The sequence below is a fragment of the Pezoporus flaviventris genome, unplaced genomic scaffold, assembly GCF_033815535.1.
Source record: "Pezoporus flaviventris isolate CSIRO_AGI_PZ_B2104156 unplaced genomic scaffold, CSIRO_AGI_Pfla_v1 ptg000006l, whole genome shotgun sequence".
Classification (NCBI taxonomy): Eukaryota; Metazoa; Chordata; class Aves; order Psittaciformes; family Psittacidae; genus Pezoporus; species Pezoporus flaviventris.
Window position 1 is genome coordinate 12852724 of NW_026892554.1, and position 14661 is coordinate 12867384.

General features: G+C 40.4%; 1 protein-coding gene across 2 annotated transcripts; it reads left to right on the forward strand.

Annotated features, from left to right (window-relative positions):
- Nucleotides 1-381: 381 nt before the first annotated feature.
- On the forward strand, nucleotides 382-11073 carry LEO1 (LEO1 homolog, Paf1/RNA polymerase II complex component). 2 transcript variants are annotated; one of them, XM_061446964.1, is made up of 12 exons: nucleotides 382-442; nucleotides 1362-2084; nucleotides 2357-2464; nucleotides 3203-3297; nucleotides 3681-3826; nucleotides 5242-5326; nucleotides 5666-5760; nucleotides 6047-6181; nucleotides 6749-6884; nucleotides 7171-7357; nucleotides 7624-7721; nucleotides 10802-11073. In XM_061446964.1, the coding sequence occupies exons 1-12, from the start codon at nucleotides 385-387 to the stop codon at nucleotides 10904-10906; spliced, it is 1971 nt and encodes a 656-aa protein (XP_061302948.1). In that variant the 5' UTR covers nucleotides 382-384; the 3' UTR covers nucleotides 10907-11073. The 2 variants fall into 2 exon arrangements, with proteins under 2 accessions (XP_061302948.1, XP_061302949.1); XM_061446965.1 differs by having other exon boundaries at nucleotides 2360-2464.
- The last annotated feature ends 3588 nt before the right edge of the window (nucleotides 11074-14661 follow it).

Below are 14661 nucleotides of genomic sequence, written 5' to 3' on the forward strand. Positions count from 1 at the left end.
GCGTTAGGGCAGGGTGACCTGTACTCGGCAAGTGCGGGCAACGGGAGGTCGGAGTACCCAAGCAGCAGCGCCGTGGCCAGCCCACGTGTGAGCGGTTCTGCTCCAAGCCTCGGGCTCTGACAGGCCCTATCGTGTGGCTGCAGCCACATCCGCCCGTTTCCTCGCGAGGACGCTGCGTTAGTAAATGACTCTCGGGGAGGCGCGGACACGCGTTTCCCCCGCTGCCATCGGTAACGGCCGCGGGACACGGCCCCTTTAAGAGGCGGGCTGCCCCCTCCCGCCCTGCCGCAGCAGCCGGCGCCGCGCCACGCTCCGTAGTCGCGTCGCTCCCTATTTGCATCACGGAGCGGCGCCGGCGGTGCGGTGGCGGGCGCGCGGGCCGCCATGGCGGACATGGAGGATCTCTTCGGCAGCGACGCGGACTCGGAGGCCGAGCAGAAAGGTGCGGGGCGCCGCGCTCCCCCCCGCTGCCCGCCCGCACTGCGGCACAGAGCGGCCGCGGGGGGCGGCCCGAGCGGGTAACGCGCCGCTGCGCCCCGGGCCTCCGCTGCGTGCCGGCGGGGCTGGGCGGAGCGCAATGGACCCCGCACTGCGGTGGCTGTGGTGGCTGTGGTGCTCCTATGGCCGCGGCCGGGGAAGCGGGGGGTGACAGCCACAGGCAGAGCGCGCTTCCGAATGTGATAGCGCCTTACCGGAACTCTGCGGGCGCGGGGAGGTGGAGGCACGGAGGGGGCTCCGGTTTGCCCCTCGTTATCTTGAGACGCTGTCCCCATAGTCCATGCTGGAGAGCTGTCCTCATCCTGTAAATGAAAACAGAACGCATGGAACACCTCCCGGTTTAACTCATTTGTATGGTTTTGAAGTGCCTCTGTCAACTTATGTAAATTACTTTTCAAGGCAAGTGTTCCTTTTTTCCCCTGTTTGAAACAGCACCTGCCAGCCTCAGCGTTCAAGAGCAGCTCCATTGTAGCAGGCGTGTCAGGGTACCTCATACAGCTAACTTGGGTGAAAGGCATGATGGCAGGTTCACGTTTGTAGGATCTCATATGTATGTATTTATCTATTTTAAACCATCAGTATTTCGAATTTTATTTTCGTTTGTGTAATTGCTTATTCAGTAGCTTGTGGTTTGAAACTTTATGTGGCACCCATCATTTTCATTGTGTCTTTCATTGGCTTCGCCTTTATTAGACATTTTACTTTACTGTTTTAGGTGACTTTTATATGTCTTTCTTACCATTAACGGTAAGTTCTTTCAGATTTGGTGATTTTTGTTTCTTTGTTTTAAAGCAAAGCCCAGCATCTTACGTGCATCCTTGTGGGGACATTTTAAGTCTTAAAAAGTGATATTTGCTTTGCAGATTCGGACTCTGGATCTGAATCTGATTCTGATCAGGAGAACGCTGGCTCTGGTAGTAATGCCTCTGGAAGTGACAGTGACCAGGATGATGACAGAGAGGCAGTCAAACCTAGTAATAAGGAGTTATTTGGAGACGATAGTGAAGATGAAGGGGCATCCCATCACACAGGGAGTGACAACCATTCCGAAAGATCCTACAATCGCTCTGAAGCTTCAGGACATTCTGAGCATGAAGATAATGATCAGTCGGATGTGGACCAGCACAGTGCTTCAGAAGCTGCTCATGACGATGAGGATGACGATCGCGGGCATGGGTCTGATGAAGGCAGTCATCATTCAGAGGGAGATGGTTCTGAAAAAGCACATTCAGAGGATGAGAAGTGGGGCAAGGAGGACAAAAGTGATCAGTCAGATGATGAGGAGAGGCAGCAGAACTCTGATGATGAGGAGAGACAGCAGAACTCTGACGATGAGGAGAAAGCACAGAACTCTGATGAAGATGAAAGGCCGCAGGTATCTGATGATGAGGAAAGGCTCCAGAACTCAGATGAGGAGAAAATGCAGAATTCTGATGATGAGGAGAGGCCACAGGCCTCAGATGAGGAAAAGATTCAGAACTCAGATGATGATGAAAGGGCCCAGCACTCTGATGAGGAGAAAGTACAGAACTCTGATGATGAACGGGCCCAGCATTCTGATGAGGAGGACCAAGAGCACAAATCTGGTAGGATGGAATGCAGTAGTAATGATTTGCTTCTGGTTTGATCTCTCTTTATCATTTCATTTATATTGGCCTGAAAAGATTCAGGCTTCACTGTAAAGGCATTAATCATGTACATTAATCATGTGCTTTCAACTACAGTCATCTTTGTCGTGTTTTTCTTTTATGCAGCACTTTTAAATTCCTTTTCATCTGAATCAACTTATTAATACAAAGGAATTTAAAATTATGTGGAACAAAATATTTAATTTGCTGAGAATAATTGTGCTCCTCAGTAGAGTCTGCGAGGGGCAGTGACAGTGAAGATGAAGTCCTGCGAATGAAGAGAAAGAAACCCATTGCTTCAGATTCAGAAGCAGACAGTGATACAGAAGGACAGAAAGGTAAATGGTGGCATTATTCTGTGGGGGTTTGGTTCCTTTAATCCCTATTTTAAGCACGAGTGCTAACAGAACTTGATGAAATTGATAGTGCTTGTGAGACAGTGTAACTGCAGTGCCATGGAAATAAGAAAACAGCGCAACAAGAATTCTCTGTGGGGAAGTACATGCTGTATTTCTCCTAATTATCTCTAGGTGGCTTTATCAGTGTTTCTGTTTTCTCCATGAGAGACAGCTTCTCTTCTGTGGATGTTGTTTCACACATTTTTACTGATGGTGTTAAGAAATGGTGCCTCTAATCAGAGCAGCCCAGGGAACCTTTGCGGGTTTGTGTGATGTTTTGCTGGCTGAGAAAGAGCTGGTGACTCTTCTGAGAAGTAAAACCTTCAAAACACGTTAATGAAGTTGCTGGTGACACGTATTTGTTTACTTGAGGAAAGGATGGTCTTACACCTTTAATTCTTCGGTTGACATTTTTTGACTAGATTCACTTACTTGGTAGAGCCTTTCCAGGAAAACATACCTTGAATCCTTAGCTTAAAAATACAGGGGAAAACTGTTCTTCAGGATAAGAGAACAGTATGTGCTTCATAAACATTAGTGATTTCTAACCTTTGTAGGTGATTTTAAGTGCAATGAAAGTGAAGGATGTGTTAATTTTTTTTCCTGTAAGTGTACTTGCATATAGGGGTGTGTGTATACATATATGTGTATTTTAAAATAGCATTTTTTCTGCTCAAGAGCATGCAGATGTCATGGATCTGTTTGGAGGTGCAGATGACATTTCCTCAGGGAGTGATGGAGAAGAGAAGCCACCAACTCCAGGGCAGCCCATTGTGAGTAGACTTGACTTTTAAAATAAGTCTGAAATATGCTGTTCCACTCTGAAATGTATAAAGCTGATTATGATAATATTTTAGTGAAAAAGAGTAACAGCATTAAGCTGAAAACTGTATGCCAGCTCCTTTACTGTTTCCTTACTGTATTTGGTCTCTCGGACTTACACTGGTATTTGCAATCACTTTTAAATGGCATATGAAAATGCTGACTTGAATTGCTTTCACTGAAAACTTTCAATTTCTTTTACCCAAAGCTTCTTGATCTCTTTCTCTGTGCACATGGATGACATTTCTTTAAGCTAATGTAAGTGCTTACTAAAGCAACAGTTGCCAGGTAGATGTATTTTCACTTATGCTCCTCTTCTCCTTTTCTTCATTAGGATGAGAATGGACTGAGTCAGGAACAACAGGAAGAAGAGCCTATTCCAGAGACTAGAATAGAAGTAGAAATACCAAAAGTAAACACAGACTTGGGTAACGATTTGTATTTTGTGAAGCTGCCCAACTTCCTTAGTGTGGAGCCCAGGTAATTGCACATTAAGTACATGTTTGATGAGGTTTTTTTAGTGTTTCCCTATACTACTTTTGATTTAGTAATACAGTTAAATATGTTGGCCATATTTAAAATGGTTGACATTAAGATGCACACTTCTGGTTGCAATCAGTCAATAGTAATATATATTGCTGTTATTTAATCAAGTGCTGAGTAATTTCTGATAAGCTTGGGTTTCAGCTTGATTTAATAACCTTTTGTATTTGAAATACAAACAAAAATATGATTTAACTGAAAGCATGTCCTATTTCAGTTGAATCTTAAACATAGGTTCAGGCTCTCAGATGTATAAAAGCTGAATGGGCAGCATCTTTATGCACTTTTGCGGGATAAAAACATCATTTTCAATTTTAGAATGAGCCCTTATTTGCAGATCCTAAATGAGTTGTTTTAAGTATGAAGGGGCTGGTTACTCATTTTCCTATTTACCTTACTAAAAAAATTTTCTGGAATTCATAGGGAGAAACAAAGTCAATTATTAGAGTTGCTTGTGATATTACGTTTGGCCCTAAATTCCACCTTCAGCACTTCTAGCAAAGTGCTGTCAAAGCCATTTCTTGAAGTGTTTTTGTGAAGCAGATTCACTGCACTGCTTAATTGATGTTGTGTTAGCTGGTGGTGTAGCATTGGGTTTGTTGGACAGTTGCTAAATCATTCTTCCTGGCTTTCTTGCTATAGACTTCCAGGAGAGAACTGTTAAGAATGCAGTTAGCGGCTCTATTCAGAGAAATCCTGGGGATCTTTGGGGGTCAGACAGGACTGAAAATAGGATTGTACAGTAGCAGAATCTGTTTATCACTTCTCTCCCTTGCAGCAGCCTGGAAACTATTGGGAAGGAGGCTAGGGAATGACCTTCCCTCACTCACTCCCAGCCCAGTTGTCAGGTTTGTTGGAGGAAGAGAGGAAAACCAATCTCATCCTTTCCCTTCGATGGGCTTTGAGATTCAAATTAAAAACAAATGGCTATGGTTGTTCTCTCAGAAAATCCCTAATTCACCACATTTATAAAATGGTATTTTTCTTTTTATTTTCTCTGTACAATATTGTATAGATTTTGTTCCAGACTTCACCCCAACCTTATTATCCTGATGCTAATTAAACAGTATTTTCTGAGGCACACTTGCTTTCTTTAGCTAGAGCTATTTAGGGGGTCTGAATGTTCAAGTGGCTGTAATGGATGGTAGTGAAGATGCTTGGGTAGGCCTCCTGTGGTGTTGAATCAATGCAGTAAATGACATTACTGCAGAAATGGCTGTCTCACAGCTGCAGTGCCTACTGTTGTGTGCAGTGTACAATTTAAACATTGCAAACACCTGTTATTTTCACAACTCTGGAATCATCTGGATTAATTTTTAGAAGAGTAAAGACTATTATGTAATTTATTGCAGACCTTTTGACCCCCAGTATTATGAAGATGAATTTGAAGATGAAGAGATGCTTGATGAAGAGGGAAGAACTAGGTTAAAACTTAAGGTATAGTGTTAAGTTTCCTTATATCTTTTAAACAATCTAGACACATTTCTTCAAAGTCTATTTCACGTGTTTTAGAATGGTGTTTTGAGTTATGGTTCAGATTATGAAAGTGGACCAGGTCAGCACTTTGGAGAGTTGGTCTATTTTAGTAGTAAATAAAAAAAAGCTTTACAGCTGCATTTCACCTATAAAAGCAGTACCTTTCACTTTCATTTCCTTGCATCCTGCAGCAAATGATCTAGCCTTTCTAACTGTAATTACTGACCTATGCAGAGTATATTTTACCACAGTCTTCCTTACTGTGAGTTAGAAACAGTGTTTTGTAATTTTTCCCCACAGGTAGAAAACACAATACGATGGCGAATGCGGCGAGATGAGGAAGGGAATGAGATCAGAGAAAGCAATGCACGGATAGTCAAGTGGTCAGATGGAAGGTTAGTTTGGACTTTGTGCTGTTCAAGAAATACAGTTGTTATTCCAGTGAAATGCTCTGGCTTGCAAAACTGGAAGGTCAACAAATTTTGATATCACTTCTGCACAGCAGTAATTCCTTTACTCTCAGTGCTTTGAAAATGTTACGCTCTGTTTAGTTTGGATTGAAATACAATTATTGGCTGTATTTGAAAAAGAAACATGAAGGCTTTCTCCATTTAGAAATGAGGCAAAAAAATAGACTGTGGGGGCTTTATCAAATAATTGATTATATGAATCTCTTTTAAGCATGTCTCTTCACTTGGGCAATGAGGTCTTTGACGTGTACAAGGCGCCATTACAGGGAGATCACAACCATTTGTTCATCAGACAAGGGACAGGTCTACAAGGACAGGCTGTTTTCAAGACAAAATTAACCTTCAGGTAAACGTGCTATTCTGTATCAAATATGATACTTCCTTTGCAATTAAGTGCTGTAACTAGTATATAAAGATAAGAAATACTACTTCCTAAACTTGCAGAGTGTAACTGTTTAGTAAGAATGTGCTATTTTCCAAAGTCAGTATTTCAGTAAGATTTTCCTAAATCAGGTGTTCCAGTTGGAAAGGTTAATATGCCATTCACTGCACTATGCAGGCTACATGTATTGTTTTATATATATATTTTAATTTACATTTTTAAGTCCTCATCTGAATCAGAATATTCCCTGAAATTAACCTTTCGTCTGATGCACAGTTGCTGTCAAGATGATGATTACATCCTGGGCTGTTGGTGTGAAATGTGAAGATGGTTATTTAGGCTGGACTGCAGGTGCTTTGTTGAGAAAGGAATTGACGTCTCCAGTAGCTGTTACAATGCACATAAACAAATACTAGTGAAAAAAAGGGTGGTACTTTTACTGTTGTGGAGGTGCATCTTTGAAATCTTCAGTATGCTGGTCTGACTGATGTTGCTTGAAGAAGTATTTAACCCATAGCTATTTTTTAACAGGCCGCACTCTACGGACAGTGCCACTCACAGGAAGATGACTTTGTCTCTGGCAGATAGGTGCTCAAAGACCCAGAAAATCCGTATTCTGCCAATGGCAGGTCGGGATCCAGAGTCTCAGCGAACAGAAATGATTAAGGTATTGTGGCAGGGAGGTCTCTTATCTGCTGATTTAATGTAAAAAATCACAACCCTAATACAGCTGAACACTTTGTGACTTTATGAAAAGCTGAGTGTATTTTGGAGTTACAAACAAGAGTTGTTAGCCGTGGGTGCTTAACCTTACATATTACAAAAAAATCAGTACAGCACGGTCTTCGCACTGCTGTACTGTTACTTCAAAATTTAGAGTAGAATACAAGTTCCTCTTGAGTTGGTTTCATTTGTTTTTTTTCCCTCAATACATTCCTTGTTTCTTTGGACAGAAAGAAGAGGAGAGATTAAGAGCTTCCATTCGCAGAGAATCTCAGCAGCGAAGAATGCGGGAGAAGCAGCATCAGCGTGGTCTGAGTGCAAATTATTTGGAACCTGATCGCTATGATGAAGAGGATGAGGGAGATGATGCAATCAGTCTAGCAGCTATCAAAAACAGATACAAAGGTGGCATTAGAGGTAATAATAAACCTTAACAGTATGTAAGTAGGGCCTGTGTGATTCATATGGATTAATTTCTTGGGAGAGTCCTGCTAAAATTGTATTTTGCCAGTTCATTTGATACATGAGCAGACGTGAGTTGAGTTTGTGTAAATTTATTTTGTTTACTCTGGACTTTTATTCTGCCAGCTTTCTATGGGACTAAATGTGGGAGAATTATTTTTGATATTATCTCTTCCTCACCAATTTCAGCTAAATATTTGTCTTCTAATTTTTCTCTGCAGAGGAACGTGCTAGAATCTACTCTTCTGACAGTGATGAAGGCTCGGATGAAGATAAAACACAAAGACTACTCAAGGCAAAGAAACTTACTAGTGATGAGGTAAGGAAAGAATTTTGTTCTTAAGATGCTAATTTTTAGTCAGGAACATTTCCTGCACTAAATCTGTTTTTTTTTAAGCTGAGACTTCTGTAGTTTAATTTCTGCTCTGATTAATGTATTATTTGACTTGGCATGCTTTCCATGGCAATTAATCACCAATTTCTTATGCACTGCATCAGTTCATAGACCTGAGCGATTCCCAAAGGAGGTCACTATTGTTATTGCTGATTTAAAGATGGAAAAAATTATGCAGAGTTATGTAAAATGACTTTACCAAAATTATGCAAGAAATAAGAAGACTTAATATCTGTATCCTAGTGCAGTGTTACCTCCTAAGCGACATGGTCCTATCCTGTTTATTATGTAAATAGCAGAAGTATTTTCACTTAGTATTTCTTCACTTATTAAATGGAAGAGCTAAAAAAAAAGAGTAAAGAAGAGTTAATGTCCGTTGCTACATAGATGTTATCCATCAGCCAAGTACTATTCTAAACATTAGGCCATGGTCAAGTTAACTGTTAGCTACAGCAGTAGTGCTGTTTCCTCTTCTAAAATTGTGGTTTATTGGTTCATAATTTATCACTGCTGGGCTTAAGCAGATGAATCTTTGTGCACATCATGTCTTGAGGCTTAGTTCATTTCAAGTAATGTGACTTCTGACAGAGCACTGCAGTGTAGCACTTTCCAAAATTAATAGATGCCATTTCTGAGATTAAAACTTATCTGCATCCAGTGGCAGAAATGGAACCAGGAAGCAGATGGACTCTGCCCTATATCAGCTGTACCTGTGTAGTCTGTTTTCCTGACTTTTGCTCCTCATTGTAAAATGCCTCTGTAGCAAAGAGCCATAGGGCTTTTACTGTATACCTTGGGAAGCTGAAAGAAGAGGGAATTTTGGAATTCATGACAAATGGCAGTTGACGCTGGCTTCCCACTGCCCTGTTCAAGAGGGCATTGGGTTGGGTCAGGTGTTTGGCCTCCTTGGTTTTAGTAGCCCATGAGTTTGCTTTCCTTTAGACATCACCAGTTCTGTATTACTGTAATCTTGCTGTTGATCAGTACAGTGCAGCCCCGAGTTGCAGCTGTGCTTGCATTGCTCTCAAGCCAAGATTGGCTTAGGAGTGGCAGTTTGGGACGCACCTGGCTCTGCTGATAGGCACCTTCACTTATGTGGCAAAATAGTAAATACAACCTAACTTAGCGTAACAGGCTCTTATTACTACCTTGTAGGTATGAGAGATGTTTCTACATTGGCATGTTAGTTTGATTAATCTTCCTGCCCTGTTTTACTGTTTGTCTCTCAGCTGATTTCCTACAGTCACCTCTAGTGTGCTATTTTAATAGCTGCTGAAGTGGCTAAAACCTTATCCTTGAATTTTAGAGGTTTCTGCAATATAGCCTCTTCTTAACAGGTCTAGTCAACAGCGTTTCTCTGCTGCTTGAGGAACAATAGCCTCCATTTTAAAATTAGATGACTTACAGGTAATATTCCCATCAGGGCCACGGAGGGGTGCTACAGTGTTATGAAAAAAACCCCAGGATGAATCATGACTGCTTACTTTCCGTCACCATGTAGGAAGTGTGGTATTTGTAATATGTATGCACATACATGAAACACTGACTTCCTCTTACACAGACTTTTATGTGCTGTCAGTCAACAATACAGCACAAATCTTTGTCCTAATAATTTGTTACCATTACTGAAAACGTCAGTCTGCTATGAATACATTTTACCAACACAGGGCAAGTAGTTTTACTGTTACTGTAGTTAATGGGCATATTCTGTTAACCAGGAAGATGAATCATTTAACAATAGCCTGGCTAGATTACAAGAGAATGCTTGTTTTGAGGAAGAAGCTATCACTGAGTTTCCCACCCATACTAATGGCTGTTTTCCGTGCTTAAAATTCCTTTCCTAGGTTCTCACTGTGTTAATATAGAATAAGATGCTTTAAATAAAAACCATTAGAGTTCTGAAACTCCAATAATTCGTTAAAGTTCTGAAGCTTATTCTTTGCTGCTGCTTAAAATCTGAGTAATATGTCTTGCTTTAAAAAGAAATCAACCAAAAAAAAACACCCCCAAACCAACAAATGGAGAAAGGGATGAGCTTGCTTAGACCTGAAGGCATTTTTAAAATACTCTTCTTTTTAAACAATACCGGAGTTACCTCTTGTACTTCATGTCAAAATGGATGAGTTTTACATTAATAACTAGTGATTTGTAGTTTGATTACACATTTTCATTGCATTCTGATTTAAAATGTTGTTTGGAAGGAGGTTTTAAACTAAGCTTATGTAAATGCACATGGATAAAAATAAATCTGTTGACACTATATTTAGGTGATAAAAATTGGACATCCAGCCTATAAAATCATTATGGTATTGCTTGCAAAAGGTAACTAATTCAGTGATTTGAGTTCTTTTGACTAGCTCTTTGAAGCCTCCTGAACCATTTTATTTCTTGGAGTGTAAACTGTAATGTTAGTTCTCAGTACTAGCAATTTCTCACCAGTCTTCTTCCTGTATGCCAGAGAGTGATATAGTTGCTGGTTTGTTTTTTTTTTTTCCAATGAACAAATGAAATGCCTACCTGCTTACTGAATTTCTTCTTTGCCTCAGTAGCTCTGACTTAGAGCATACAAGTGTCGGTAGTCTGAAAGCTGAGCAAAGCTGTGTGAAGGGAAAGCTTCTACATGTTGAAAAGTTCACTACAAATTCTAGGAATTACCCATGCTTGTAAGACTTGTTGAGAAGGATATTGCACATTCCATTAATCCAGACTATGACATAAATTACTTCTATGCCATAGTTCAGCTTGAAGCTGATATGGTTGCATGTTTATTGATGTAAGTGGAGCTGCAGATGTATTATGGACCCATTCAGGTTGGGCCTTGATATTGGTAGAAAATGTTTACTGAACTTAAAGTACTGATCCATAAGCAGTTCCGCCTCACACTACACAAAATGGAAAATAATTGTGCTTTTCTTACAAGAAAGACTTTGAGGTCTTTTTGTTGTTCTTCTGAGTCTTCTGTTTAGCTTGAAGTACGTTGAGTTTTGCCCTTTTTTTGCCTTTAGGAAGGGGAACCTTCTGGAAAGAGAAAAGCAGAGGATGATGACAAAGCAAGTAAGAAACATAAGAAATATGTGATCAGTGATGAAGAGGAAGATGATGATGATTGAAGAAGCACACAAGTTGATTTTTCTTTTATAGATATATATTTATATATATATTGTACAGTTCTCTTACAGCAAAGATGTAAGTAACCATAATGGGGTTATTTTGATAAAGGAAAATTCCATTGAAGTCTGAGTTTCTGATGTGAATAAAGTTTTTTGACTTCCTTTTACTTTTTTAGCTTTTTCTCTTACTGCAGCAACTGTTGCACCAGGGATTGTTGCAGTGCTGTTTGTTATCTCACACAGTACATTTCAGTTTTGAGGACTGTAGTAATTGATTATCCAAGTGAATTAATCACTGATTTTTACTGTATTCTTCAGGAGAAAACATTCTAATGCTTATAGAATGCTTAAATGGAAAGTTTGTCTGATAAGGGTATGGTGATTCAGCTTACAATTTATATGGAATGGTTGGAAGAACATATGAGTGGTACAATACAATTTTGGTTTGCCTTATTTCCTGTTGACTGTGGACAGTACATCACTATCCTGGTATATTTTGATGACTAAAAGTATTTGTTACTGTGTTTAAGTAAGCTGTGAAGTTCCTGCAGTTAGAATAGTTAACTCATCGCTTAAGACATTTATTTTTCATGCATTGACGCCCAGAATGAAAATCCTTAATGCCTGAGCATTAATAACAATAAGAATAGGCACATGCTGGTGATGTAAATGTCAGAGAAAAAGCACCTATTTAAACAAACCTAAGAAATTTCTGCCCGCAGAGATGGAAGTCTCCTTTAAAAGGTGAAATGAACCATAATGCAAAAATACATCCTAATAATAGTGGCTCATAATCTCTTATAATCCTTATGGTGCTATTTCCTGTTGTTCCTGCTTGGTTTTATAAATAGGTTTGTTTAGCTGGGAAGTCACTGCAGATGAATGTTCTGGACAGAGTCATTGCTGCTTTTACTATTTCTAAACACCTTATTTGATGATGCAATTCCAGTTGTAAAGTGGGGAAAGGCTACAAGAAATAACTTATCTTTTCCATGCTTTCTTTCCAAGATGAAATAATGCCGTATGTAGTTTCTCTCATTGATGAGAGAGCATTCAGATGTTATCTGTGTTGCTTTGTTAACTGTCTTTACACACAGTCCGATGGAGTTTGATGCGACTTAAATAAGGTAACAGAAAGAAAACAGAACTAGCTTAATGCCTTTTTAAAAACAGTAGAAGGCAAGTGCCTCGTAGTCAGCATTTTGCTCATGACAGTCTCTGGTTCTTTGAAGTGCAGCTTTCAACCTGGACATTTTGGGGTTGTCGTCTTTAACTAGGATAATAGCTTATCAAAGTGCTGTACCTCAGTTTCTCCTGCCTGGAAGGTATAGGAAATGTTCTAGCTGCAGTAGGACGGAGCTCTGTGTTAATGTATTCTTCTGAGCAGCTGACTGCAGTGTGTAGACATTTGCAAGGATGAAAACAAAGTGAAAAATATCAACTCAGGAGTCTGAGTGCCTGAGAAACTGTTGTGGGTTTTTTCTATAATTAAATTGTTATCTAAGAGTTCCTGTGCCTCTTAAATGTGCAGATAAAACCTTTCTCCATCTGCTGGAATTTTGACCCTTTAATCCTCTTAGCTCAGACCTCTGCTGGGAGACTGGTTCCTTACATGAGGTTACCTGCTTTCCATTCGTAACCTTCTAAGGAACAAACCAGCTGCTTAGAAAGGGACTCATTCTGTATGGATGTAACATATAGTAATAAAAGCCTCCCAGATACTTCTTAAACAACAAATTTGCTGTATGGAAACACACTGCTATTTCGCTGGTAATGTGTTCGCTTTTATGTCAGTTCAGTTAAATGTTGACTGTTTTTATTTTGACTACACTCCTAAGAGTGCAGATGTTTTAATCACTTTCATAGGTTTGAGGCTGACTAAGCCTTTCCTAAGTACTCTACTTTAGCTTCCAAAAATTAGTTTTTTTTGTGGATTACGAAGATGAAAAGAAGTAATTTTTTTACACTGTTGTCCGTTGTAAATTGCTCTTTTACAATCTTCTTCAGACATGGAATTTTAGAAAGTGTTTTCTCAAATTGGTTTAACAATCATCGCGTAATTAAAGTCACTTGAATGAACTTAGCCACAGTGTTTTCTTAGTTGTGAGTCTAATGTACAGTTTTACTTAGCTCAAAGACAGTTTCTGCTGTCCCTTTTCCCAGCCTCCAGTATGAGAGAAGTACTTGGAATTGTTTCATTTTACCCAAATTAAACATATTAAGCCAAAGGTAAGAGAATGTGGATTGAACTGTGTTTACTCTTGTACTGACTGGTCAGAATACTGCTTCCAGAAAGGGCATGATTTGAACAACTTCCAACAATGAAAAATTTCTTTGAAGAGCTGATACTAAGCTCTGTGAGTAGTGGATTTTATGGCTAGTGGCAGGATGCAGGATAAACTCTCTTGAAACAGTCACTGAAGGCTGCTCTTGGCTGTATAGTTTTGTGGTTTCAAGTGCATTTTTTTAACTTTATCCTGGTTTCCAGTTGTTAATTCGGGGTTTTCTTTCTAGTACCTGGTAGCATTTTCCACCATCCACTTTTCTCCATCCTGACCATGCAACTTGGCATGGATTTCATGTTTCAGCACACCTGATGGGTCAGGGAGTGCCCATTGAAGGGAGCAGCTGCTCGTGCAGTCCCTCACTTCTAGCAGCAGGTTTGGTGATAGGTAGCCCAGCTCAGTGAGTCAGCTTGCTAAAGTGCCAGGAAATGTCTTTTCTGCTGAGCTGTGTGTTTTGCCAGGCATGCCTGCAGGACTGACTGCCCTACTGCCATGGGAGCGTCAGAGCCAGCTCAGGGAGTCCGTGTGGCCACAGTGGGGAAATCAGGGAAGGGAGTTCTCTTTGGCAGGGGTAAACATTGACTTGGCTTTCTTTGGAAACTTACCCTGACCATACAGAACAAAGTGAATGGTTTTCTACTGCTGTAGCTGCCAGAGCTGGCACACTGAAAAGTCACCTGCGCCTCGAGGTTGTGCAAGGGGAAGCAGGACAGGTCCTGTATATGGCAGCAAGATTTAGCACAGCTCTAATATGAAGCTGCAGCCTGAGGAATGTGTTAAACATGAGATGGTGACTTTTCTATGAAGTCATGGGTATATATTTCTCTGCCAGTAGGCACGGTGGTCTGTAGTGTCAGCCTATTCTAGCAGAGTGCCTGTGTTTAACAGCGTTAGACTGCTAATGAAGCTCTCTGGGTGTTGAACGTATAGAGATTGTGAGGGGGGAATGATCGAGATGATCTGTTTCTGATAAATGTTCTTCTGATTTTTGCTGTGAGAGGTACAATGTCTGACACTTGTGAAACGTAGGTAGGCTGTTGTAACGCTCAGGAACTTGCCTGTAACTTGCCTTGAAGTGCTTCTTGGAGAGCATGTGACTAATACCTGCTGTTGCCTAGTGATGCCCTTTGACTTGAGCTGGGTGTTTTTAATACCTGTCTGGACATGACAGACTTGCAGAAAAGCTGCGAACTGGTATTGATTACCAGCTTGTATCTTTAATTGCTTTAAAACTCGTGGGCATTCGGGGGAATTACATAAGCTAAGTAATTGAGAAAATAACAGAAAATGAAGTAAAGCTTTGATTGTCTGACACAAAGCCTTTTGATTAAAAAAATATCCTTTGAGAGGAATCCTTTTGAAAAGCCTTTTGGTTTCTTCAGGGTTTTGGTGGTGCTTTTAAAGGGTGGTTTTATGCTTTAAAAGCCTGGTTGAAGCTTATGGGTTGATATTTGGAAAAAGTCAGTTATT

What these genes read in the sequence shown, in the direction of transcription:
- LEO1 (XM_061446964.1), top strand. Translation starts at nt 385, where the DNA reads ATGGCGGACATGGAGGATCTCTTCGGCAGCGACGCGGACTCGGAGGCC. An exon ending in GGACCAAGAGCACAAATCTG is followed by an intron (nt 2,085 to 2,356) that starts GTAGGATGGAAT and finishes TGTGCTCCTCAG; the next exon opens with TAGAGTCTGCGAGGGGCAGT. An exon ending in AGCGAACAGAAATGATTAAG is followed by an intron (nt 6,885 to 7,170) that starts GTATTGTGGCAG and finishes TTCTTTGGACAG; the next exon opens with AAAGAAGAGGAGAGATTAAG.